This window comes from Triturus cristatus, chromosome 9, assembly GCF_964204655.1.
Source record: "Triturus cristatus chromosome 9, aTriCri1.1, whole genome shotgun sequence".
Classification (NCBI taxonomy): Eukaryota; Metazoa; Chordata; class Amphibia; order Caudata; family Salamandridae; genus Triturus; species Triturus cristatus.
Genome location: NC_140592.1, coordinates 1,047,523,510 through 1,047,550,397, shown reverse-complemented (window position 1 = coordinate 1,047,550,397; position 26,888 = coordinate 1,047,523,510). Strand labels below are relative to the sequence as shown.

The following is a 26,888-nucleotide window of genomic DNA, read 5'->3' as shown; positions in this document are numbered from 1 at the left end:
TCGACATACAGTAGGCTGCATCCTGGACTGGTACTTGCTTCCTGGGCAGGTTTCCCGCTTTTAAGGAAGTGGCAACCGCAGAGCATCAAGTTAGGAGAACTGAGGAGATTTTATACATGAATATATTGAATTCCTGTACAATACCCATTATTTTCTGCTTGCTCTATGGAACTTACGATAAGCGATTGGCCTGAGAGACTGACCTTTTCACCCAGTCCATTGTCAGCATTAAGTGGGTAAATGACGAAATGTCTGGTAAAATCTGCAGACGAAGCTTTTGGGTAGCATACGTAGGTAGATGTAGCGTGCAAAGGAGCCCACAAAATGATATAAAAAGGGAGCACCCACAGATATCAACGGACAACCTCGCCGTCTGTATGTAGGTTAACAGGCTGTGCAGGTTTTCCCCAAGAACTGGGAGCTCTTGTCTTCCTTTGCTTAAAATGTCTTGCTCTGCTTTGCTTGAAGTATCTTATTCTATTTTACCTATATGAAATGTCATGTTATGTTTAACCATTGTTCTCTTTACTTTTGCATTTAAAAGATGTTGTATTGTAATTGCAGGAATGCTTGCTCTAAGAGTAAATGTGAGTGTTCCTAGGTAACATTTTCCTTGGTGTAACTTGTTTCTCATGATGCATTTATAGATGTGTTTTCTCTCTCTCTCTCTGTCAGTCCATTAATTGAGATACAGAGAATATCATGACAGCTGTATGATTATCTGGATTCTGTATTTTGTACTTTATGTCTCTATTCTGCGGTTTCTTTGAAGTTGCATCTTCTCATTAAACTGCCATTGTATTCTGCCTCCAATTCCATGTCTCATATATCTGTTTTCTTCATTTTTGGAGCAAGCGTTCCTAGGCACCCCGGCTCAAATTAAGGTGCCCCTTTTGTCCCTGACTCACTCTCCTGCTCAGTTCTGTGGTGGCTCCCGGGGCTCTGGGGACCGCCCCTAGCTTCCTTGACCCGTAATAGATCTTCCCTCCAACAGCCTCTCTTGCAAGTCCTGTATTGTTGGTTTGTTGCCCCTGCCCCCCTTTCCACTGCCCTCCATAGTCTGTTGTGCTTCCACGGCCCTTCCTGCCTGCTCAGTGTGGTTAAATTGTTGCCTTTGCACCCTCCTACCTGCCTTCAATTTTCAGAGTCCGTGCCCCTGGCCTCTGCCTCTCAACAGTATCCTAATGAACAACTAGATTGCTAACATTCTATATTTATTACAAAAGTGTGGAACGCCTGACATCATCTTGATGTAATCAAAACTGTAATACCTAGAGCATTCCTTTAGAAATTACATATATGAGAGGGTCTTATTGGCATCAAAATTATGGTTAGTGCTCTAAAAGACTAAAATAAGGACATATTTTCTGAGTTTTCAAATAGCGACAAAGCACTTTTAAATTATTTGTTATCTTTATGTTTTTTTATCTAGTTGACAACTTGATTAAATGTTGCACTTAGGGGAGAGGATGTGGTGTTACTTCCAGAACTGCAGACTTTGCAACTGGGGAACCAGGTTGAAGTTTCTGCTTCAGCTCGACATTCTGTGATTCTGGTCAAATCACTTAGTCTCCCCATGTCTACAACCAAAATGAATTTGTTCTTGTGTGATGTAACCAATGCTCATGTAAAGCACTCCAATACCTGACAAGTCTGCACTATATAACACTGCAAAAACACAAAATAATAGGTGTTTTGCACACTTCTGTCATTGGGCTATATTTGGGCTATATCTGGGTGATTTTGGGCTACATTTGGGCTCTTTTGTCTCCGGTGGCCATCTTGGGAGATTTATTTGTTATGAAGTTTCCTAATTTCCTCATGTACTGCAGTCTCCTCAGTCGGAAATGCTTTCAGTTTTTTACTTTGATTCCATCATGAAGGTATTCAGATATGTCACACATTTGCCATAAATTCTGAATGTTAGCACTCTAGTTGCTCATTAGATCACTGTAGTAAAACTACTGTTCATCATGGAAGTCTGCTCCTGGTATTAAAAGTGCATGTTTCAGTCTGCATGTCAGAATTTTTTAATGAAATAGAAGAGGATTTGAGAAGTCACTCAAAATGTGCCCTCATTTTCTTTCTTCAGCATTAATCATAATTTCTATGGCAAAATGAACCCCCTCATTGTGTTCCTTTTTAAATTAAATGTTTTAAGTGTTACCAGTTTATTCCAATCAAGATGGTTTCAGGTGTGCCATACTTTTGTCATAATGAAGACAGTAAGTGCTCTAGTTGTTTTTAAGAACATTCTTGGACATTCTGTCATTGGGCTATACTTGGGCTACATCTGGGTGATATTTGGGCTACATTTGGGCTCTTTTGTCTCTGGTGGCCATCTTGGGAGACTTATTTGTTATGAAGTTTCCTAATTTCCTCATTTACTGCAGTCTCCTCAGTAGGAAATACTTTCAGTTTTTTACTTTGATTCCATCAAGAAGGCATTCAAATGTGTCACACATTTGCCATAAAATCAGAATGTTAGCACTCTTTTTGCTCATTAGATCACTGTAGTAAAGCTACTGCTCACCAGGGAAAACTGCTGCTGGTATTGAAAGTGCATGTTTCAGTCTGCATGTCAGAATTTTTTAATGAAATAGAAGAGGATTTGAGAAGTCACTCAAAATGTGCCCTAATTTTTCTTTCTGCAGCACTAATCATACTTTTTATGGAAAAATGAACCCCCTCATTTTGTTCCTTTTTAAATTAAATGTTTTAAGAGTTACCACTTTAATCCAAGCAAGATGGCTTCAGGTGTGCCATACATTTATCATAAGTAGGACGGTTAGCGCTCTAGTAGTTCTTTGGAACACTCTGGAAAGCTGCAGTAGAACACAAAGGAATCAACTGACAGTCTCTGCCCTTGTTGGATGTACATGTTTTACTGAGAATGTCAGACTTCATTCTCACATGACTGAGAAAGATAATGTGAATTTACAGAAAATAAGCTCTCAGTTTAGCTTATAGATCACCTTCCAAACCTCTGTGGTAAAAGCATGAGAAAATATTTTTCTCTCAATCATGATATCCCAGCAGAAGGCTTTTTCACATGGTGAAATCACCTTAGAACATACCACAATTCCTAAAATGAGTATGGTACCATCAACAAATGATTTATAATGTAACTAAAGTCTTAAAACCTTCTATTAACTGCAATGCTTTTTAATGAGGTGCTATCATGTATATTGGTCCCAAGATGGCTGCCAACACTTCTTGGATGAAGTGCTGACAGCCAATCAGATCTCAGGATGAGATGTGTGGTTAGGCTCCGCCCACATATATATATTGATTTAAATGCTATTTTCTCAGGAACTACTGAACAGATTTACACCAGACCTACAAAAGGCACTTCCTTGACCTGAGGACTACCTCTCTGCCAAATTTCAAGTAACTTTGTTCAACCGTTCGGGCTGTAGCTGTGTCTAAAGGTCCTATGGAAAAATGCATGGGAAAAACGCGTTTTGGGACCCCCCTTTTTTCTCAGCCCCCGCTTGACGAATCCCCCCGAGACTTTCAGGGTAGGAGCGGAGCGTAGCGCCCCACCTATTTTGAAAATTTCGCGAGGATTCATCGACCGGCGCCAAAGTTATTCCAAATAGAATGTTGCGGATTTCCTATGGAAACAGGGTCCTAACTATAACTATCTACTGGCGACCGCCAGTAGATAATATATATATATTTATCAGCAACAACTCGCCTTCACTTTTCTTCTTTGTTAAAACAAACGAGCGCGGACCCAGTAATTCTTGTGCTGTTATATTTATTTAGCCAATTCCGCCATTCCGCGTTTCGGGCGATCCCGCCCTTGATCACATGACCTATATATCAGTTTTATATGTGGACCAATGTGCGTCTAAAGACACCACTGCATCGGGACAGAAACCTCGTTGAGAAAAATGATCTCCGAACCTTGGCCTTCATGCTAGGGCCAAAAATGTACTACTGCCAAATGGGTTACACAGCTCTGCCAAGCCATCCTCCTGGGCTATCTCCTATACTATAAAAAAGCTCGCAAGGAGTAAGGGAGCCAAAAATGTGAAATGTCATGGTGCAAATCAGGGCACAGGTGAGATGTGCACGTGGCAGGTATGGGTAGGTCCTGGCGACATTTTGCTGGTTGCACTGGCAAACATTTGAGACTCTGAATGCTATTTAACCAGACGTTTCGTGGAAATCGATGCAATTTAGCTGCAAACAGGTCATTTGTAAGCACATTAGACCAGTAACAATATCCAAAGCTTTGTTACATTTAAAAACTACATTTCCTGGTGGTATGAAGGAGGCATAAAAGTCAACTAAATAGTTGCCTGCCGCCTGCTAATGGAATTTGAAACATGTTCCTGTTAGCTCCTTTGGGAGACCAGGTCAAATCCACATTTACTTGATCTGTGCAGACTCTGGAAGGCTCTTTTCTAATTGTAGCAGAAGCAAACATTAGAGAGGAGAGAACTGTGTGTGAATGTGTGCCCAGTTCCAGCTTGCTGCATTGCACGTGCACCTGCCAAAAAGCAGTGATGTAGAGACCATTTTGAGGTGATTGACAATGCTCTTTTATCATTGTATATATCTAGTACTGCACATGTTTGGTGCAGATTAGCGCTTCCCCTGGAGGGTTTCATCCTTAGCCAGAAAGAGAAATTATAACAGTTCTGATAGAATGCACAAATAGGATTGACAAGGCACCTAACATGTTATAGGTATACATCCTAACATTTCTTGTACCCAAAAATGAAATGTTGTTTCCTGGTACGTGAAAGATGCCACAGGTCTTAGTGGTTTTAAGTGGTAAATGTGATTCCATCATTTCATAACAGGTGACTCACATAACAACCTTCGAAATTAAAGAAATAAGAATGACTTTAATAAACCGCTTGAAATCGCAAAAGTCCAGTAAGATCTTTTACTTACAAGGAAACATTTATTTATGTATACTTTAGCTAGTGAGAGATTATAGATATAAAACATGGGACTATTCTGCATCCCATCAGTAAAAATATAAGAAAAGCAAGCCTGGCAATGCCTTGGTCCCTTGCTGGCCGGGAGGCAGACAGCCCCAGCCCCCCCTGCAGCTGCCTCGCTGCCCGAAGGTGCGCCAGGGAAGTGCTGCCTTCACATGTCGGCTCACTTCCCCTCTGTAATAATCCAATTATTTTTGCTTTGTGAGAACAAAGCCTGATGTCCCTTGGAATTTCCAACCGGAAAGACAGCTGAGCTCAGAATATTTTCCAGGCAGCCTCTGTATTATACGCACACACCTGAGTGGTTAATTGGAAAAGGGTAGCACGTTTTTAAACCACTGTCCTGCTTTTTAAAGATTTAAGGACACCGTTCTCAATTGTAGATGTTATTATTAATTTTATATGAGAACAAATTGTGACACATGTTGCGAGCTGCCTTTGTATGATATAATAAAGCAATTTTGAACGTGTACAATGGCTTCTGTACCCGGTGCTACTTCTGAACGCTAGGTCAGAGGGCACTGGCACACCTTTCTAAAATTAATAAATTGCGTAGCTACATTATATTTGGACAGGAGCTGTGCAGACATCCTCTGACTTGACAGTTAGAAAGGAAAGCTACAAATATTTCCAGAGCAGGGCCCTCTGACGTTATATGGCATCATAGGACAGGGGCATCTTTGTACCCTCTTTCTCTTTGGCACCAAGTAGCAAAATTCCCTGATCAAGAGTTAATAGTTTCGTAAAACCCCAAAAATCTGATGTTAGGTGAATGAAGGTATGACGTTACAATGCATACATTTACAACACACGACTTTGCAAAGCATTAAATGTCAAACGCTGCGTGTCTGTTTGATGAAGGCATCATTCGGTCTTTGTGTTATTCAGACCGACGGCAGGAAATCAGCAGTGAATCAAGATTCAGAGTCGTGACTCTTCTAGATCAATACGGACCATGAGTTGGACAAGTCATCAGTTCACTGACTGTCAACATTTCTACTCAGCCACATGTTTCTGAGTGGTTTGATTCTTCTTGAAAACCAGATACTGGTCTTATTTCCCCTTTGATGCCCACATGGATGACTCCTCTAGTGCGTTCAACCATTAGGCCCACCTTGGCTTGAAATCCATGAGTCTGCCAACATTGGAAGGTTGGGCTGTCCTACACACTTCCAGTCCTGATGAAGACCCGTTTCTGACTATCTCAACTCATGCTGTTTGTCAGGGTCGAAACGTCGACGGCTTCTCTGATCATTTATGTCCTAAGGTGCCCTTGTAGCACAGAAACTTTATAATTAATTTATCAAGCTAAAGGTGATTTTCCTTGAATTTGAAATTGGACCTTGTTTGCTATGCTTTCATTGTAAATATATGTACAGTATTATGTCACTCTTGTGTTTGAAAACACAAATCCTGTCAATTTTTCACTATACTCACCATGTCACTATAATCACGCTCACATGTGCCGTTTTTACCAATTGATTTACCGGACAGCCCCTTGTTAAATCAATCTTGGTAATTGCTGACCCATTGTATGAATAATTGAAATACATACAGTAAAATTCCGCTTATTCTGATAACAATATACACTGTCAGTCCTTACTTGTGTGTGTTTATCTGTATTTGATATCTCAGTCACCTTTCTAAATACAAATAAATCACAAAGAAATTGATTTCTACCCGGCAGAAAGATATATGCCCAGGTTCTGAGGGATACTTGGTTACCCCATTGTTATTCACAATGCATCTTCTCTTCAGCACTGGGAAGCTCTTGGGCAGCCATGCTTTATAAATCCATAAACATAACATAACACACCCTACTCCCAATAAACACCCAGTTAGACAGGCTCCCTCCAGAGCTCCTGCACACATAGGGCCCGATTCCGATCTCACTAGGAAAACCCTCCATATGACTTGGATCCGGAGAGCTTTCCGAGCAAGACATGTTCCGGGAGTCCGAACGAGCGGGTACGATGCTGCCACATGCTTACGTACTCGGTTCGCTCGGACTCTCATTGAACTCTATGGGAGCCCATGTCCAGACGCGTACACAGGCTCCCATAGCAGAAAAGGGGTGGGTGGGGAAAAGCGTACACACTGTGGCGGGCACCATGGTGCCTGCCTCACCATGCATGCCTGGATCGGGGTGACCCATGGGCACACTCCTGTGACAGATTCTGAGGGCCCTGGGTGAAGGGGGGCCTGCTATGGCCCCCTGAAGTACACTTCCGACAGTCGTTTCGTCTTGCTGAGACTGAGGCGAAGTAGCTGTCCGAATCGTGCATCGTACTCGCTCGGTCGGAATTAGGCTCCATAGCACGACACAATTCGGCTACGAACGAGTCGTACGGACAGGTTCAGGTTCCGAAACGATTCGGTCGGCGCGTGCGCAATCTTCGCATCTTACTTGATCGTTCGGACCTGTGTATGATTCGGTGGTAAACAAGGGCTACAAATCGGATCCGGAAAAGCCAAATCCGATTTGGAGGCCTTCCGAACGACATCAGAATCGGGCCCATAGTTGGGCTCCAGCACAGCAATATTAATAACAATAATTTTTTAGATGGCATGTCACACCGCACTTTTAAAGTTTCTAAGCGCTATAAATAGCAGGTGCTACTATTACACAATGGACTGGACTGGTACTAATCTGCGGGCCCCATTGAGATACCCAGACTTTGTTTTTGTGGCTGCCCACCTCCGCATAGGTCTCTGGTACATAGATGATCACAAGCCACTGCAAGCCTGGGGTGTCATATCGAAACCTCAGAAGAGGCATTTTCATGTTGGCTTTTGGACCCAGGTTTTGCAAGTTGTGTAGCCCTTACTACATAAAGCTGTGCAGCACTGTATATTAGTGTTATAGTAGGGCTCTGAAAGTGGCAACAAGTGGAGGGAGACCATTTTCTATGTGGGAGATATACAGCTGAGGTGTGTAAGTGTATTTCTCAGTGAACAGGCAGAGGAGGACTGGAACTCGAGTCAGGTGGGGGCTGGTTGACATCCCAGGCCAGGGAAAGGTGTTTCTGAGGCAGTGTGACCTACAGTAGGGTGATCAAATGTCCCAGATCTGCCTGGACAGTTAAACTATTTTTCATGAACTGTCCAGGCATCTTAACACTTTTACCTTAAATAAATACACGTCCCAGTATTTGTGAGAGTGTCCGGTGAGAGAATACATTACTGACAGTGTAGTGCATGCTCCCGTTTTCACCTATCCTCACACTCCATGACATAAGTTCACATCTTTCTAGGGCTGCCATTAGCCAAGGCCTTTTGGTTTTACTTAAATAATATCTATTATATAATTACATAAAGGAGCTTTCAGCCACCTCTCTTCACCCATTAGTCTGTCGTTGTGTCATTCCCATTTGCTTGTGCCCACTACAGCACACAGCAGGGGGAACTGGGTCAGCCTACTTAAGCCTCTGGTTAACATTGCTTTGAGTGACTGCATTTTGCTCTTTCACAATAAGCGTATGTGCAAACAAGATAGTTTAGTTTCCTTTAGTGCCAGTGTTGCCTACTGTCATAGCAGGATACATTTGAAGTGAGCACATGGCACATTACAGATTTATCAGTTCCTGACTCCTTAGAATGCGGTTGTAAATTCCTTTTGAAGTGGACTGCTATTATTTCACCAAATAAAATGTTATATTCCTGGACTCAGTTTCACCAGTGGCTCTTTAATAATCTTTGCTGAGAAAGAAAAACAAACGTTATCGTGTTTCATTTGCCGCACGCTTGCAATAGTTTTATTAAAACATAAGTGGGGTGTAATTTGGGTTTTACTATCCAATATCTTATACTGTGAACCCTATTTCCTTTCTTCTTTTTTTTCCTAATTTCTTTCCTTATTTCCTTTCTTTAATTTTTCCTTCTTTTTTCCCTTTTCCTTTCTTTATTTCCTTTTCTTCTTTTCCTTCTTTCCTTACATCTTTGCTTTGCCTTTTCTTTTCCTTCTTCTTTTCTCTTTTCTTTCTTTTTGGCCTTCTTCCTTGTTTCTTTCCTTTTTTCCTTTCTGTCTTTCATACTGTCTTTTTTCTTTTTCTTTCTTCTGTGCCGGCGTTCTATTCCTTCATTCCTTTTTTCTTTCCTTCTTCCTTTCATTCCTTCATTCTTTATTTCTCTTTAAACTCCTGTTATTTCTTTAATCTTTTTGCTTACTTTTCTTTTTTCTTTCCGTCCTTCTTTTTCTTTTCTTTTTTATCCTTTCTCTTTCCTCTTTTTTCCTTTTTTCCATCTTTCTTCATTGTCTTCTTTACTTTTACTTTCTTTCTTTTTGCCTTCTTTCCTTCTTAATTTCTTTCTTTTTGCCTACTTTCCTTCTTTCTTTTTTGCCTGCTTTCCTTCTTAAGTTCTTTTTTGCCTTTTTTGTCCCTTTTTTGCCTTCTTTCCTTTCTTCTTGCCTTCCATGTTTTGTTCCTTCTTTCTCTCTTTTGCCTTCTTTTTTCAATTTATCCTACATTTTTCTTTCTTTTCTGTCTGCTTTTCACTTTTTTTATTTTTGCCTTCTTTAGTCCTTTCTTCCCTTCTTTCTTATTAGCCCTTTTTCCTTCCTTCTTTATATTTTGCTTTCTTTCTTTTTTATTTTTCTTTCTTGCTTTTTCCTGCCTTCTTTCTTCCTTTCTTTGCTTCTTTCATTTTTTCTTTTCCTTCTTTTTGCCTTCTTCCCTCCTTTCTTCCTTTTTTCCTTACAATGTTCCCATTTCTTTCCATCTTTCTCCAAGGCGAGGCTTTTTGCCATTCGTCCTTATTGATCTGCCTTCCTTCCTTCTTTATCTGCCTCCCTCCCTTTCTTCCATTTTTCCTTACTATGTTCCCATTTCTTGCGTACTTTCTCCAAGGCAAGGCTAGCAGCAAATGCAGGCTGATGCCCTTGTTTGGTCTTCTTAGCCAAGACCTTTACATTTTCTCCAAAAGTTTGTATAGCATACTTACTTATAGGAGTTTACTTTAGCCATTGGTCTGTGATTGTGTCATTCATATTTTTCTTCCACCCACTCCAGCATGCATCAAGGGGCAATGTAAGCCCACTTCAGCCAATGACTGACCTTATTATGAGTTACGGCATGCTGCCCTTTCACAAGGAGCACATCCACACACCATGATGTTCCCTTCGGTGCCGGGTGTACCCTGGTAACCTGTACTTTTTGTTTTAAACCAGAAACGCATTTATTCAATAAGCTAATTTTTTGTTTTTTGGATGTAATGAGAGCCCAGTAGTGTTCTGAACAATAAAGTTTTGTAAAAAACATTAAATATCATAAAGAATTGCCAAAAGGCCTAATGACTTTGCCACTGCTTGTTGTTATTTAAATCCACATGTCGAACATTTCAGAAGTTAATTTCTTTAAAAAGTCACCAGTTGTGCTGATTTGCCTAATTCATGCAGCACAGGTTTTAAAGTAGAGTTAATCTGTGTCCATCAGACAAGGCCATCTCTGGCCCAGGAGATCATCACAGCATGGGGGTGGGAGGGCTTTTATGTGATGAGGTGCAGAGAAAGAAAGAAATATGGAAGGAACGAAGGAAGGAAAGAAAGAAGGCAGGCAAAAAAGGAAGGCAAAAAGGCTGGCAAGAAAGAAGACAGGAAAGAAAGAAAGAAAGAAAGAAAGAAAGAAAGAAAGAAAGAAAGAAAGAAAGAAAGAAAGAAAGAAAGAAAGAAAAAGAAAGAAAGAAAGAAAGAAAGAAAGAAAGAAAGAAAGAAAGAAAGAAAGAAAGAAAGACAAAAAGGAATTAACAACAGCACTGGCAGGAGATGGGATTTTCTAAAGATAATTGTGTATCAGAAGTGTCCTGCTATCACATCAGGATCTAAACACAAAGGCAACACTAATTACAAAGCATGAGCAAAACCACTGGCATTGAAGGGAACTAGCTTATGTGTGGATGTGCCCCTTGAGAGAGAGCAAAATACAGTCACTCAAAGTGACGTTAACCAGTGACTTAGTAGGCTGACCCATTGCCCCATGCTATATATGCTGTAGTGGGCCGAAGCAAAATGTGAATGACACAACAAAAGATCAATGAATGCAGAGAGGTGGCTGAAAGCCCCTCTATGTAAGTATATTATACATATTTTAGTAAAATCAAAAGATATTGGTCAATGCTAGACCTAAAAAGCCACTTACCCTCCTGGTATTGGCTAATAAGAGTGAGGGACGAAAAGGTGCATACCTCCCACAGAATCACTGGGCGATGTGGGACCAGCTTGCTTTTCTAACACTGGGGTGGCCAAACTTAATTTAAGATTTCAAACCCAAGTCAAAATAAACAGAAGCTCTCAGTTTTCCATTGCAGGCGAGTAACCTATACACTTGTTTTTTAAATGAATTCTGTTACTTCCCAAATATAATTACTAGACTGCAAATTCCAAAATACAAACAACATAACACTGGAAACGCCACTTATGCCAGACATGGAACAATCTGGGCTCACTCCATCTCTATAAAAATGCTACTTCTTTGAAACTAAGTTAACCTGAGAGCAATTGGCTAGCAACATTAATTCATTTGGAATTTTTACAAATTAAGCACTGCAACAAGTATCAGAAAGCAACAACAAAACCAGAATTGGCTCCCTAACTCCCACCCACCCACGTGAGACAGGGACCTCTGCATAATGAGCACGTACTGGAATGTTTTGTTTCATTGTTTTTAACAAAAAAAGGAAACAGTGCCAAAAATGTGGGGAAAAATAACATGTTTGCAGAGCCTCAGTGCAAAAAAATATTTTGAAAAATATGTTGGCAGAACAGATCTTGTCTTAAAGAGTGTGCATCCTTTTCCAGCAGAAGTCAGGATTACAAGTATCCGGGTAAATTACCATCCATTCACAATTATAAGTGGTTCTCACTGTCCCTTAAATATGGGCATGTCAAACCTCTGGGAATTTAACGGAGGAAAAAGGGCCAGTATTGAGTGTAACACATGGATCTTGATGTGAGGAGCACCACAATCCACGTTATTCCGAATTAAAGGGAAAATACTGGAAATAGGTCATATTTATTGCACCAGTGAATTCCGAACCCCTGAGTACTTGTTTTTATGCAGCTTTAAATGCCAACTATCTTTGCAGGGCTCTGGTAATCAGGCCCAGTCTTATGTGTGTAGTCTGCATTACTTAGTATACTAAGGCAGACACTTGGTGATCTAAAATAACCCAATAAAAATACAATGACATAGCCCATCAATCGCCTTGGAGATGCCTGGTGTATCTGTTGCTAACCGGGTGACAGCTCGAATTAAAGTCACATTCACAATAAACACTGGAAAAAAATCGACAGGAAAATTGGGTTAGTTGGACTATTTTAACATCTTTTTTTAGGCTTTTCAAGTAAACAAAAAACAAGAGGGTTGTGGCTAGGATGCTGACGGTAAAGAAACCTCGGGGTGCCCAGCTTCCTGTTAGGATCGAAAACAGATTAGGAGGGATTTGACCCCCTCGCTACAAAATACAGTTTAATGGGATGAAACATTCAAGCAGTGCTGAGGGATGATTTGTGTGTGTCAGGCCGCCTGCCAAGCACTCTCGACAGAATACATGTGGGAACTGCTTTCATTTCGCCTCGCACTTCGGAAATCTGCATTAGGACGGAGTCCTGGGGGAAGGAATTTCTTATCCCCACCCGATCTCGCCCCCTCCTCTCGTGACAGGGCTTTCTATCCGGCCGCAATGCATGGGAAGAGGATTCTGTAACGAGTGGAAAGCGGAGACCATACACCCCCTCCCCTCCCCAGCGCCATCATCCCACGTACTTGTTTCTGAAGAGTTGGCCGTGGAACACTTTGAAGCTAAAAGCTTTTTTTAAATAAATCAGCATATCTTTATTTAATAATACTGGGTGTATTAGCCATTTTATAACGGCGCTGTGCTTCTTTCATTAATATTAATAAAGATGGATTATCATAGCTCTCAAAACGCGATGCATCGCTTACAGTCACGCGTTTAAGTAATATACAGTTTACGTCTACACGGACAGTCATTTACTACAACAAGCCGCGAGCTGATGGTTACAAACAATAGCTGAGTTTGATTGGTGCTGGTTAGTCGGTGTCGAGTATCCATCAGAGGTTGTCTTTTTTTTCTGGACTAGTCGATGTTGGAGGGATTTTCTTTAGGTTCAGTGATTCCTGCAGATTAAAGGCATCCTCTGGGGTGGATGCCAGATGTCCCCATTACCTCTCTAAATGTGCAGCGCATGAAAGGAGACTCTAGCGGAGTCAGTGTGCTGCATAATGAAGAAAAGGCTTTAAAAATGCAAGTATGAACAGTCACAGAGAAAAGTCTGAATACTTGAAATGCGGTAGAGTATATTGTCTCTTGAGATCAGCTCACGTTCAAGCCTCGTGCCTCAGATCCAAAGAGGACATATGAAACATTCTGTTATATAGCTTTGCATGTCGCACCGCATGTTGTGCACAAGAACCCCATGTATTCAGTCATTCACAGTAACATACATAGGTAAGCATCATTGACATTATTATTATGTGCGCATTGCTAAACTTTGAAGCTGTAGTCATTTTATAGCTGTATTCTGAGCACTATTGCAGGCTTCTGTAGTGTAATATATATATTTAAATAGAATTACCAATAAGATGGACTTTTTTATATATATTATTCATGGGAACCTACATTTATAACCTGCATAATGGAATGACAGTATCTTGCTGGTGAAGAGAGCTCCCTTAGAGGACCCTTGTCCATGTGTGCCTGGTCTACTTGACTTCCTCTACCTCTGCCATCCAAAGAGTCCAGAGATGGAAACGTGAATGGATCAGTCTTCGGGTGACCTACAACCGGAAAATCACCAGGATTCCCATGGATGGCATGACTATGAACACTTCCCAGACCAAGTTTGTAGGATATCGTTCTTCTGCGTTGTTGCTCATATACTAGTGACTCTTTCAGGGCGTGTGGCAGTGTTTGCTAGTTCAAGTTAGTATTTTATGGTCCATGATTGCTGCTTTCCAGTTCACCAGCCCATGGTGTGGTGGCGGCTGTAGAAGACTTGAGGTGGTTGGTCACCAGTAGGCTATGGACTATTGACAGGCTTGGTGGGTCACATGACAATGGGTTGCCTGCGGCTCCTGGGGATGAAGAGCGGGCTGCGATTCCCTCTGCTGCCACTCCCAGTGGGAGGCTCCCTGCACACCTGGGACTGGGTGCTGGAGAGAAGAAAGGTGCTATCCTCCGACTTTGATGCCAGGTTACTCCCAGGCAGGCCTTGGAATTCGGGTGAGGTGAACCTCCTTAGTAGTCGAGTGTGGCCAGGACCATGGTTGTCTACCAATGCTTCTTCATCATCCTCAGCCTTCACCACAGGTTTGTGGGAGCCAGTACCCCTTGGAGTGATAGGGTCCCTATCACTGTCTGACCAGTCCCAGCTCTCAGCCCTGAGCAAAGTCTCATGTGACTTGGACAAGATGCGGGTCTGGATCACAATGCGGGGTGAGCCAAAATCCCAATCCCCATTTTCACCACTGTGGGGTCCGCTCTGTCCCTTTCCCTGGTGCCCACTGCAGGGTTGCTGATGGGCTGAGGGTGGAACAGTCCTTGCTGGGATGGCTTCTGCGGAAGGTTCTTTGGTGGCACTGCATACAAACAGGTGCTGGTCTCCCTGGTCCTGACTGGCCCACCTTCGGCCCCTCTCTGCCCCGCGCCTGGGGGAGCAGCTGGCAGACCTGGAGAAGAGCCAGGAACTCCGTCCCTTGGACTGCGACTTCCTGCCCTCCCGTAGAGACCGGCCCTCGCGCTCCCCGGGGGGCGCTAGGCTGCGCTGCCCCGCCCGGCCGCTGTCCTGGGCCTCCCAGATGTGCCGGGCCCTGGGCAGAGCCTTGTTCCGGGGGCTGGGAGGTGTGCGGGGTCGGTGCTGGAACTGGCGGGTGAAGCGCTCCATGACCTGCCGAGAGAGGGGCCGCGGGCTCCAGGGCCCGCCCTCGCGCTCGGTCATCCGTCGGCCGGGGCTGCGCGGGGCCTCGGCGGCGCCCTCGCCCTGGGACCTGCCTCCGCGCAGGCGACCGCTCAGCACCTGGACGCAGTCCCCGTGCCCCAGGGCGGCCGCCACCTGTAGGGCGGACTGACCCGCCTGGTTGGTTCGGTCAACGCGGAGCCCCAGACGCTTGAAGGACTTTAGCAAGAAGTCGAGGACGGAGCTGTGGCCGCAGGAGGCTGCGTACATGAGCGGGCTGTTGCCCGACTCGTCGGGGATCTCGGGGTCGGCATTGAACTGCACCAGCAGCTTGACGGACTCCAGGTGGCCGAGCTCGCAGGCCTGGCTCAGAGCCGTGCGCCCGCCCTCGTCCTGCCAGTTCACCTCGGCACCGTTGTCGAGCAGCAGCCGGATGAACTTGACCCGCATCTCCGCCTCGGGCAGGCAGGTGGCGAACATGAGCGGGGTGCGGCCCTGCTCCGTCCGCGAGTTGATGATCTTCCTGTCCAGCGCGTCCAGCACAAAGCGAGCCAGGTGCACCTTACCTCCGTGCATGGCATCCAGGAAGGTCTTGGTGCCCGAGCTCTGGCACAGGTCCCTGGGCTTCAGCATCGTGAGCAGTCTGGTGCGCTACCTTGGGCTGCAGACGAGGCTGAGGGCGCCAACAGGAGAGATCTGCCTGCTTCTTAGATCCCGCGCTCTCTATTCATTCCCGAGCCCCGGACAGGATCCAGCCGCACATGTCACCGCTGCTCATCTTCTGCAGCTCCCACAGCTTCACATCCCCATGACGACGACAGCTCTGCCCGATGATGCTGTGAAGGACACGCAGAGCCAGCCACTGCGGAGCGTCCAACTCGGTCCACGTCTCTGCAGCTCTACAGCGGCAACTCTAGGGGGTACCCGAGTGCCCCGCTGCGCGGTCTCTCGAGCCTCAGATCATGCCACTAATTGTTGCACATCCCGAAGGAGAAGCCTTTTGAGAAAAAACGATTCGCTACTATGAAATTCTCGTGATTAATATTTTTCCCTTGAACAATGGTGACTATTTTTGTGTTTAACAACTCTATTTGATCTCTTTCATGCGCTATCTCAGGCGCAGAGCTTTATATGACTCTTTACTACAGAAAACTAACTTTTAGTGACTCACATTTTTGCGCTTAATTAAAAGCTGTATAAATGCATTAGAAGCATAAATAATTAAACTAAGAGTGCACCCTCTATTCATCCGAACCTTTCCATGGCAACGAATCTAAAGAAACGAGTTTAATTGGAAAAAACTTAGTGGACATATCCACACACTTTTCAAGCTTTGTCCCACATCTGCAAAATAAATATTGCACAGTGGGTGACATAATACACTGTGTGAAGCACTTCTTATTGCTTATTTGTTCAGAAACTGAAATATTTGTACTCCGTTTATTTGTCAATTGAAATATCTGGTAAACAGCTAGCAAAGCCAAAAGCAGTTTATGTTGAATACCCAACATAGAAAATTTGCTCCATAGCTTTCCTCGTGTATGTATAGGTCTTTGGACCACCAAAACCAGTTTGCACAACCTGGCCAAAAAACTGTTTGATAAAAAGCACCAAGGGTCCATATTATAAATCAGGTGCACTGATCATGTTTGCAAAACGTCACACCTTTAAACAGGTGCGCCAGGCGCAAACATGAACAGTGAGCCCGATTTCGATGAATACGCAGCCCTCAGGGCAGGTTCACACTCCCTGTCCCAGGCGCAGCACATTCAGTGAAACACGCAGCATGGCAGCATGCAAATGTTTCTCTCATTTATTTGCCCAATGTGCCCCAACTGCTTGGACCACAAGCGGTGTAGTCCCTAATAGACTTTGGTGTTCTCCCTTCCCCCGACCTGCACTACTTAATTACATTTTACACATTCAGATGCAGCTGGATCCATTCTCCATAATAATGACTGACAAGGACTGAATCTTAAAAATGTACTCAAATAATATAAGTACAAAATAGATAGACTAGATCATCAATCAACAGAAGTATATATGCATGGAGTACAAGAAGAACTCAGTAAAGGTTTACAGACTGTCCAGCATAGATTTGCCTTCTAAGAAAGAGAAAAAAATGGGTGAGATCACTAAATAAAGAAACAGGTCCTTTTATTGGAATTTAGAAAAAGGATTTCATACACCCACAGCACCAAAACAGCACTCATCACGGCCACAGATCACATTTGAAACGTCTTGGACCGAGGAGAAACAGCGACACTCCTCCAGCTCAGCCTCTCCATGGTCTTCAACACTGTCTCACACAACACCCTCATCAGAAGACTCTACAAAATTGGCATGCAAGGAGCTGCTCTCAAATGGATCTGTAACTTTCTCACAGGAAGAATCCAAAGGATCAGGCTGCCACCCTTCACATCAAATACCAAAAAACTGATCTGCGGTGTCCCACAGGGATCATCCCTCAGCCCCACTCATTTTAACATATACATTACAGAGCTCACCAACATCATCCGCTCACAAGACATCACAATCATCTCCTACCGCAACAACACCAAACACAATCTTTCCCTAATGGACAAGACAAACACCACCAGAACCAACTTCACCAACTACATGACCACAGATGCGAACCAACAGGCCTGAGGCTCAACTCCGACAAGGTGGAAGTACTGGCTTTCGGCAACAAGACCTCCATCCCCATGGGATTCAGCTGGTGGCCATTGGATCTAGGACCAACACCCACACCCACAAACCATGCAAGAAATTTAGTGTTCATCCTAGATGACAAGCTCAACATGACGGCTCAAGTCAACACAGTGTGAACCTCCTGCTTCCACATCCTATGCATGCTGCGCAAGATCTTCAAATGGTTGTCTCAGAACACCAAACAGACCATTGCACAAAGCACTCATCATCAGCAGGCTGGACTATGGCAACACTCTCTACGCCCGAATCTCCAAACAACTCCTACACAGACTGTAGACAATCCAGAAGGCAGCCACAAGACTCGTACTTGACCTCCCCTGCTGCACCCACATCACACTGCACCTCAGGAAGCTTTACTGGCTCCCCATTCAAAAGTGCAGCCAATTCAAACTTCTCACACACACATACAAAGCCCTAAACAACACAGGACCAGAATACCTGAACAGCCACATGCACTTTCACCAACCCACCAGACACCTATGCTCTGCCTCACTCTCACTTGCACCAATCCCTGCATTTGCAAAAGCAAAACTGGAGGCTGCGCATTCTCCTATATCGTGCCTGTTAGACCTGACAGCCTTGGGTGGTCTTCTCCCAATTTTTTGCCTGCCTCTCTCCATTTTGTTGGCCTCGTTTTTGATGGTTTAGGACTCTGCACACTTTACCACTGCCAATCAGTTCTTAAGTGCTTGTGATTTTCCCTCTAAATATGGTAATATTGGTTCATGCATATTTAATTTATTTATATGTCCTTAGTAAAGTGCACTGCATTTGCCTAGAGCCTGTAAATTAAAGGCTACTAGTGGCCCTTCAGCACTGATTGTGTCACCCACATAAGGAGCCTCTTAACCATGTCTCATGCCTGCCACTATATTGCCTGTGTGTGTAGTTTCACACTGCTATGTCGACCTGGCAAGTACACCCTCTTGCCAGGAATAAAACCGCCCTTTTTTATACACATGTCACGCACAATGTAGGCCCTGTATAACCCACAGGGCAGGGCACAGTGTATTTAAAAGGAAGGGCATGACCTTTTGAACTATGAATGACTTGGTAGTGAAAAACTCACAATTTCGTTTTTCACTACCGCAAGGCCTGTCTCTCTCATAGGTTAACGCTGGGATTACCTTATTACATCTTTTAAGTGTAACTCCCAATAGTGAAGAGATAGACTTTTCAAGTTTAGTACCAATTTATGGTAAAGTTGTATTTTAAATTCAATTTTAGAAAATGCCACTTTTAGAAAGTTCAAGAAAATGAGGAAAAGAAGCTGGGTTGCACTCAAATCGATCTTAACATGTATGTCTCATGTATGTCAAACACTTGATTCTAATTTGAAGGGCGGTGGCAGGCCCACACGCCTTTACCTGTTCATACACTTATACCCCATTCTTGTGTATCATGTATGATCATGAGTATTCTGGTTCCACTAGCATTATGCACATAATAGATCACTGTATCCTATTATGATGTATCCTGCAGAAACTTACATGTCCCACTCACATTATTACATTAGTAGGTCAGGTATCCAATTAGGATGCATTCAGTATTTACGATGTATTCTGCAGGAATATGCATGTCCTATGCATATGATACAAATTATTACATAGTCATGTTGAGTGGTGGCATTTTTACATGTCACCCTTTGCTCACTTTTTTCTTCTGAGACTCACGGTGTGCACTCACATTCACCTTTTTCCACTGCTCGCATACTCGCTGATCAAAGGGAAGTCTTTCTTCTGTGTTGATGGAAGGTTTTGCTTTTAGCACGCATCACGTCATCACGCGTTCACGCTTCCGTGTTGCTCCTGTCACATCGCGGTTTACTATCGCCGATTTGGAAGTATGCCGGTTTACCGATAACACTCGGGTGAGTCAGGTGGATTGGGTTGACTGTGTCATAGTTTTTAACCGTTAACGCTTGGCGTTTCACTAATCTTACAGTTTTGTTTTTTCTGGCACATTCACCCCTTGTGGCCATTTCACGTTCTAGTTTTCTCTCAAAGTGAGACAGGTTCTCACGTATAGCTGGCTGCTTGGAGGTATTCTTTGTTTTTCAGCCTCTTGGGATTCAGCTTAGTTGCTCACTATACACACAATTGTCTTGGCATGCTCTCACTGGTCAGAGACAATTTCTTTCATACCACTTTCCCAATACCCATCAGTTTTACTTCGCTGAATAGCATTTTATTTGTGCCTGATTATTTTCACTTCTATTTTTTACTTCCGTTATCATTCACAACATCACCTCAGACTGGACCAATTGGGATTTTTTTGTTGAGTACTCTCAGTGTTACTTTCTTCTATTCGTATCATCTGGGCATGTTTCTTTTGGGGTTATGTGTCTCAGCCTTTCACAAATGCCCTTCACACTTGGAGGTTGTTTGCTTGCAAGATTTGTAAAAATTTAATGATGGCAATGAATTAATTGGTCATGTTTTTGATTATAGATACCCCTGACGAAGGGCGATTGTGAATGCACGAAATGCATTAGGACAAGCCATACAGCCAGTTCCTTCTATGTTGAAATTGATTCACTTTCATGTGGAATTCTTTTTTGAAGACTCTTGTCGTTGAAAATTAAATCGACTTGAGCAAGATAAAGCCTATGAGTTAATTTTTGGATCGATGAACACTTTGCAAAACATTTTGTATATGTATTGTCAATTTGCTGTCTTGAATTGTCAAAAAGATGTATTTTGATGGGTTGAAATTGTTTTCACTTTCATTGCGGAGCATAGTAGTGCATTCTGTGTCTAGGGCGTGTGTTCTAGTTATTGCTTTTACTTTTAGAAAGTTGGCATTTACTTACTTTAGACTCAATCAATGACTATGTATCCTTTGGTGGACCATATATTGCACACTGTTCACATTCATCCAAATTATACACACCACTTCATACAAAAATAGCGCAAATTGAGGGGTACTGATGCTTGCTCAACATAATGTGCCAACACACAAATGTGGTAGTAGAATTGTACAGATATGTTTATTAAAATCATTAAAAAACATATAATCAATTCATTATAATAAAAAACAATATCACAGGGAAACCAAGTAACATATGTTCCATATCTATAGACAATAATGATGTCCTATACTAGTTACATGCACATAAAACAAAACATAATAAGAAAGAGAAGAATAAGACAGAAAAGAAAAAAGAGAATATCTAAATGACAGTACACGTTGTCATTAATAAACCTATCCATGTTGGAATAACGTTAAGGTTGGGACTTGATATACCGAAGATTATTTTATATTTATTGTGCCAACCCACAACATAGATTAGGTGCCAAGGCGTTAACGCGTTTCGATGGTATAGTCCTGGTTAGACCATCTTTATCAAAACTGTAATGTTGACTCTCATATGGCATATCTAAAATCAACCAGTGTTGTACATTTTCCAGGCTGTATTTCTCAGCTTTCTAGAGCACACCCACAGATGTCTCCTTTGAGATACACTAATTTCCAGTTCCGCAGTATCTCTAAATTAACAATTTTGTGAAGTTATTCAGTCTTTCAAAGTGTCCCTACTGAGGACTGATGTGTATCATCAGTTGGTGTTGGTTTCCGAAACTGTTTAAAACAAAGGAACTTTCAAATAGCTGCTCCAGAACTTGCCCTTCATCAATTGGGACTTAATATCTGAAATACAGCGCTATTGTGCGTCCGGTCTGCGTTAATCGGGGAAATGATGCAGACCGGACTCACAGTAGAGTGCTCTAGAAAGTTGAGAAATATGGCCTGGACGGTGTAAAAAACTGGTTGATTTTACATATACTTTACTACTACTAAAGTTAGACCTTTGGTCTAAGTTTAGACCAAAAGTCTAACTTTATTAGTAGTAAAGTTAGACTTTTGGTCTAAGTTAGAATTTTGATATAAATTTAGACCAAAAGTCTAACTTTATTAGCAGTAAAGTTAGACTTTTGGTCTAAACTTAGACCAAAAGTCTAACTTTATTAGTAGTAAAGTTAGCCGTTTGGTCTAAACTTAGACCAAAAGTCTAACTTTACTAGTAGTAAAGGTAGACTTTTGGTCTAAGTTTAGACCAAAAGTCTAACATTGACCAAAAGTCTAAGGAGGATATTCTCAAGAATGTGTGATATTAGGTTAACGCAACTTTGCATATTGCAGTCTATCGCGGGAAAACAACGCCGTATTAATGTAGTATTCTCAACTCGGCGGCACCATGCGATAGTCCCACGATAACGCGTCAAATGACCGCGTTAAAATTAACGCGATGCCGCAGAAATGCAAAACGCGAAAAAAGTTGCAATGAGGCCAACCGCGATACAAAAATCAGCGATAACCAGCGACAGGCCTGCAATTCCCATGCGTCATGCGGGGAAATGCACTATAAAAGCAGAACAAGAAAAACACACCAAAAACAAAATAAACTGCGTAGCAACATGGATGCACCCGGAATGAGTGCCCAGGTCAACGTGAACCCCACAAGCCCCACAGACCACCAGCAAGGAACTTCGGGGTCGGGGAAGGCCAAAGGAGAAGAGGAAGAGGAAGACGGGGTACAATCCGCATGACAACCGGATCGTCGTCACGGAGGTGACAGAACACTAACAACAACTGTCCGTCACCTCCACCGTGTCATTGGCAACACAGACGGAAAAATAGCATTCCATTGTGAATGCAGTCGGAGTGTCGAGGAGTCCAAGATGCGCTGGCACGATGTGAAAACCCAAAACAAGCAGAAACCCACTGCCAACAGGAAGGCAGCAACAGTGAATGGAGGTGGGAGACCTGCGCCACAGGAGGAGCTGGAGCAAATGATGGCCACATTCATCAGTGTGTAGACGGTGCAAGGAGTCGGGAGTCCTGACACTGCTCGACATGACCGGACACAACATCAACAGGGTGAGTAAAGAACAGGGACTCAGGGGACAGGGGTGACGGGCACAATGGCACACATGCACAACGACGTGTAGCACACTGCACACCCACAATTACCCTGGGTCATGTCCCTGATCCCTGTGGCACACTGCAGCACACATACAAACATATAGTAGGCCCCCGTCCAGCATGTGCCCGAAGGGGTCCCACCCCACACATCACCAATTCCACAACGCACACATGCACCCATGCGAAACACAGCAAAGATGCGTATTCGTGAACCACACTGACAATGCAAATGACACCACATGACGAGCAGCATGGCTGGAGTACAATCCCCATGACATTGTGCACGCCACAAGACTGAGGTGGCTGAGTGTGGACCACATCCGGAAAGGAGCAAGGCACACTCTGACACATCCACGTGCACAAACAACCACTGACGTCAACAATACATCTGCAGACAAACAACGCACAGGAGTACAAAAACTGTCCAAAAGCTCAAATGACCCAAGTCGCCAGAATCACAGCACCTTAAAAGCACAAAAGTCAAAGGCACACCGCCTCCAAGGGATAAGGGTCAGCAAAGTCACAGCTGCAGGTGTGACTCTCCCACAATGCACCACACACACATAGCAATGACAGCACATCCACATGGACGACAATGTGGTCCACAGTGCAAAACCTACACTGCAGAACAGAGGACTCAACTGGGTCCGCTTGTGCGTAGAAAATGGCCAATCACATCTGGCATAACATGAAACTGTGAGATGAAAATGTACGTGTACAACTTCACCTACGTCATGTAGTGCAAATGTCCACTGTCCCGCATCAAATAGTCCGCTCCTCCCAAACAGTCACAATGTACATTGTTATGCAGTCTGTATGTAAACTTGAACAATGCGTCAACATACATGCCAACACAATGTCAACAAGCATCTCCCCTTCATATTGCAGAGGGACAAGCAACACCTCCAACAGAGCAGACCAGACAACTCTACAGTGATGCTGAAGAGGACCTCGACACTTTCGATACCGACGCCCTACAACAGTTTATGGATATCTTAGGCAATCGACCTCCAGGAGCAGGGCAGCCCAGCTGCATCGAGGATACCCCACCCCCTGCAGAGACCACACAGCTGGACGCACTCACCACCACGGCTGGCTCCCAGCAGCCCACCGAAGCACACATCGCATTCCAAGGCCAGGTGTCAGACTGCCAGAAGGGGGTGGCCGAACAGGTGTGGGTGGGGTTCTACCTCATGGAAGCTGAGCTAGATCACATACATGGGTGTCTATGTCCCATCAGGGACCACCTACACTCTCTAAACTGTGATAGAGACATATGCCTCTGCACATTTCCAGTACTAAACCACACCCAGAGCCACGGGAGAATCATCCACACCCCACGCTGGCCTGGCGTACGCCAGCCCAGTTCACTCCTCTTACGTATTGAGTGGGGGATGACAAAGCTACATGTGCAAGGTCACACCCGCTGGCTGCAGTGACATGGCTGCATCCGCTGTACATGGCACTATGTAATGTTGTAGGGTCCGGGGTCCTAATGCATACATCATGAGCACACGGAAACACTCAGATAGTTCGTTAAACTGGCCACGGGCACGTGCGCTCGACACCTTTATTGCCAGGGTCACATGTACAGTGACGCATGTGCTGGATGTGTGTGGGGTGAGTGTAAGTCAGCCCTCATGGAGTCGTTGGTGCTGGCAACAACTTGAACAGTGATCACAATTAAAGTGGAAACAGAAAAAAACTGCATAACAGAAACAACTGTGAAGCATCATGGTGGTAGCCAGAAAAAGTACAGTGTTCACCCAATATGCAACCAGAATGGTCCATGAGTTGTGGTGCACTGAGTTAGTGGCACCTGACGAGCTGAGCAGGGTATCAAGCTGATGATGGCACCCACGACAGGTGTGAGCAACTTTGATAGTCTGGGAGTAAGACACTTCCGACTCTGACACCTGTTGTTTGGAGTTGGTCCTGGCGGTGGTGGCGTGTGCATCCTGGGGTCATGTGGCATCCGTGCAGGTCAGGACTCAATTTGATGTGTGAGCCCAGGTGGACCGCAGTTGAGGCCGGAGGCAGCGGACAGCGCAGGGCCACAGACACATGGCATTGATGACCCCCAGTCCATTGACCCATAGACCATCCAATATGCTATCAGACAGGGTCCATGACTTGAGCTGCACCGAGTTAGTGGCCCCGGATGCATTGCGGCCAGCACAGGCACACCACCACGGGACAGTGATTTTCGGTGCAGTGAGATAGGGCCACGCGAGCTGAGCGGGTCCTCGTCGATGAAAGTAACGGAGGGTTGCGGGGGACAGTGGAAGGTGTCCTCCAGGGCATGATGCAGAGGGCAGAAGCCGCCCGGAAGTGGCAAAGGGAGGAGATGAATGCTACAGCCTCATTTGTGCCACAAAGTCAGTATCACCAACATGATGATGAAGACAACCCCCAGTCCATAGACTCAGTCGCCACCAAAGTTCAACCAGAAATAGTTCATGGATGTCGGGGAGCAGACTTAGTGACACCGGAGCTGATAGGGGATGCAGTCTGCGATGAGGCCTGTACAATGATATAAAATATGCAATGAACAAATCAAGACTCAGTTCCAAATGTGTAACCTACTCGACCGCAGTGTAGGCTGAAGGCAGTAGTCAGCAAGGGACCACAGACAGGTGTTGTTCGAAAGCTATGCACAGAATTGGTGGCACAACAACGAAGGGAGTACAGTGAGATAAAATCAGTCATGAAGTGTGTACTCTGCCATTGCATAATCAAGACTCAGTTCCTAATGTGTGACCTACTTGACCGTAGTGTAGGCTGAAGGCGTAGTCAGCAGTGGCCCACAGCCACGTGTCGTTGGCTCGCGATGCACAGAGTTAGTGACACCAGAGCAGTTGTTGGCAGTGTCCGATCACCTCCGTAACAAGGATCCTTTTTTCCTACGGACTGAACCACGTCTTCCTCTTACTCCTCTCCTTGCGTACAATGATATGAACTCTGCCATAAAGTGTGTACTCTACCATTGCGTAATCAAGACTCAGTTCCAAATGTGTGACCTACATGACAACAGTGTAGGCTGAAGGCGTAGTCAGCAAGGGCCCACAGACACGTGTGGTTGGAATGCTATGCACAGAGTTGGAGGCACCACATCGAAGGGGGTATAGAGATTTGAACTCTGCATTAATATGTGTACTTGGCCATTGTATAATCAAGACTCAGTTCCAAATGGGTGACCTACTTGACCGTAGTGTAGGCCGGAGGCAGCGGTAGAGTACGTCAACGAGAAAGGAGTATACCGGGCCTGTGCCACGGAGGCCGTGATGGTCTGGGGAGGCTGTCAAGGTTGCGGGCCTCGGGCTTGGAGCTTGCGCCGACACGTTGTGGGCCCTCTTCGACACACGCCGGTGTCGGCAGGTAAGCAGTGAGACCTGGCTGCACAGGGGTGGGCAAGATGCGTTCGGGGACCAGCGGCCTGGGGTGCAGCAGGAACACAGGATCGCAGGCAACATCGCTCACAGCGTCAGCCTCGTGGCATGCTGGGAGGCGCCGCCCTGGCAGACACGTTGGGCATTCCGGAAGAGAACCACACCCAGAGCTACGTGCTTTTTATTCACGCCCCTATGCTGGCCTGGCGTACGCCGGGCCAGCCCACTCCGCACACGCTTACTTAGCGGGACGTCACAAGCTACATTTCTGCAATCTTCCCCACTGGCTGGGGTCACCTGGTTGTGTCCACTGTCCACTACACTCCAAACACCAGCAGTGCATGTAGACATGGATATGTCTGTGGTCTGCATACTGCAGTCTGTCCAGCACTTCTCCGCCACACTTGGCATTGTGTACATTCTCATTCATGGGTCACTTGCCTCCTTCGCACATGCCTGGTTTCCACCTCTCCCCACATTCCGCTATTGTGTGGCTGAGGTGCCATGCCATTGATGGCTCACGTACATGGCTAGCCCAGGTTGCCACATTAAGTTGTGCTGTCATGTCAGGTGGGTGAGCATGTTGTTTTGCATGCTGTCTGCGACTTTATAACATGTGCATTGCCTGAGTTGTGAGTTGCATGATTGTGGAGTTGAAGTGTGTGGTGTGCTCATTTGGAACTTGCCAACGAGCAGTGCATTCCCATAGGTGCCATCCTGGAAGCGCTGGTTGATGATGGACTTTCGGAAGATGAAGGAATCATGCACACTGCCTGGGTAGTTGGCGACGACATTGGTGAAGTCTCACCGGTGGTCCACTATTGCCTGGTCCTCATCCTCGGGCCCTGCTCCTCCGCCTGGCACAACTCCTGGTGGCCTACCACCCTGGGGGTCCCACCAACCCCGACAGACCACGCTCGGAACCTCGGCATAATACTAGATTCCTCCCTCTCCATGAACTGCCAAATCAATGCTGTCTCCGCCGCCAGT

General features: G+C 44.7%; 1 protein-coding gene across 1 annotated transcript; it reads right to left on the bottom strand.

The window, feature by feature from the left end:
- Window positions 1-12,777: 12,777 nt before the first annotated feature.
- Window positions 12,778-15,699, bottom strand: ANKRD63 (ankyrin repeat domain 63). The gene has a single exon (XM_085626895.1). The coding sequence runs from the start codon at window positions 15,505-15,507 to the stop codon at window positions 14,026-14,028; it is 1,482 nt and encodes a 493-aa protein (XP_085483021.1). The 5' UTR covers window positions 15,508-15,699; the 3' UTR covers window positions 12,778-14,025.
- Between the last annotated feature and the right edge of the window lie 11,189 nt (window positions 15,700-26,888).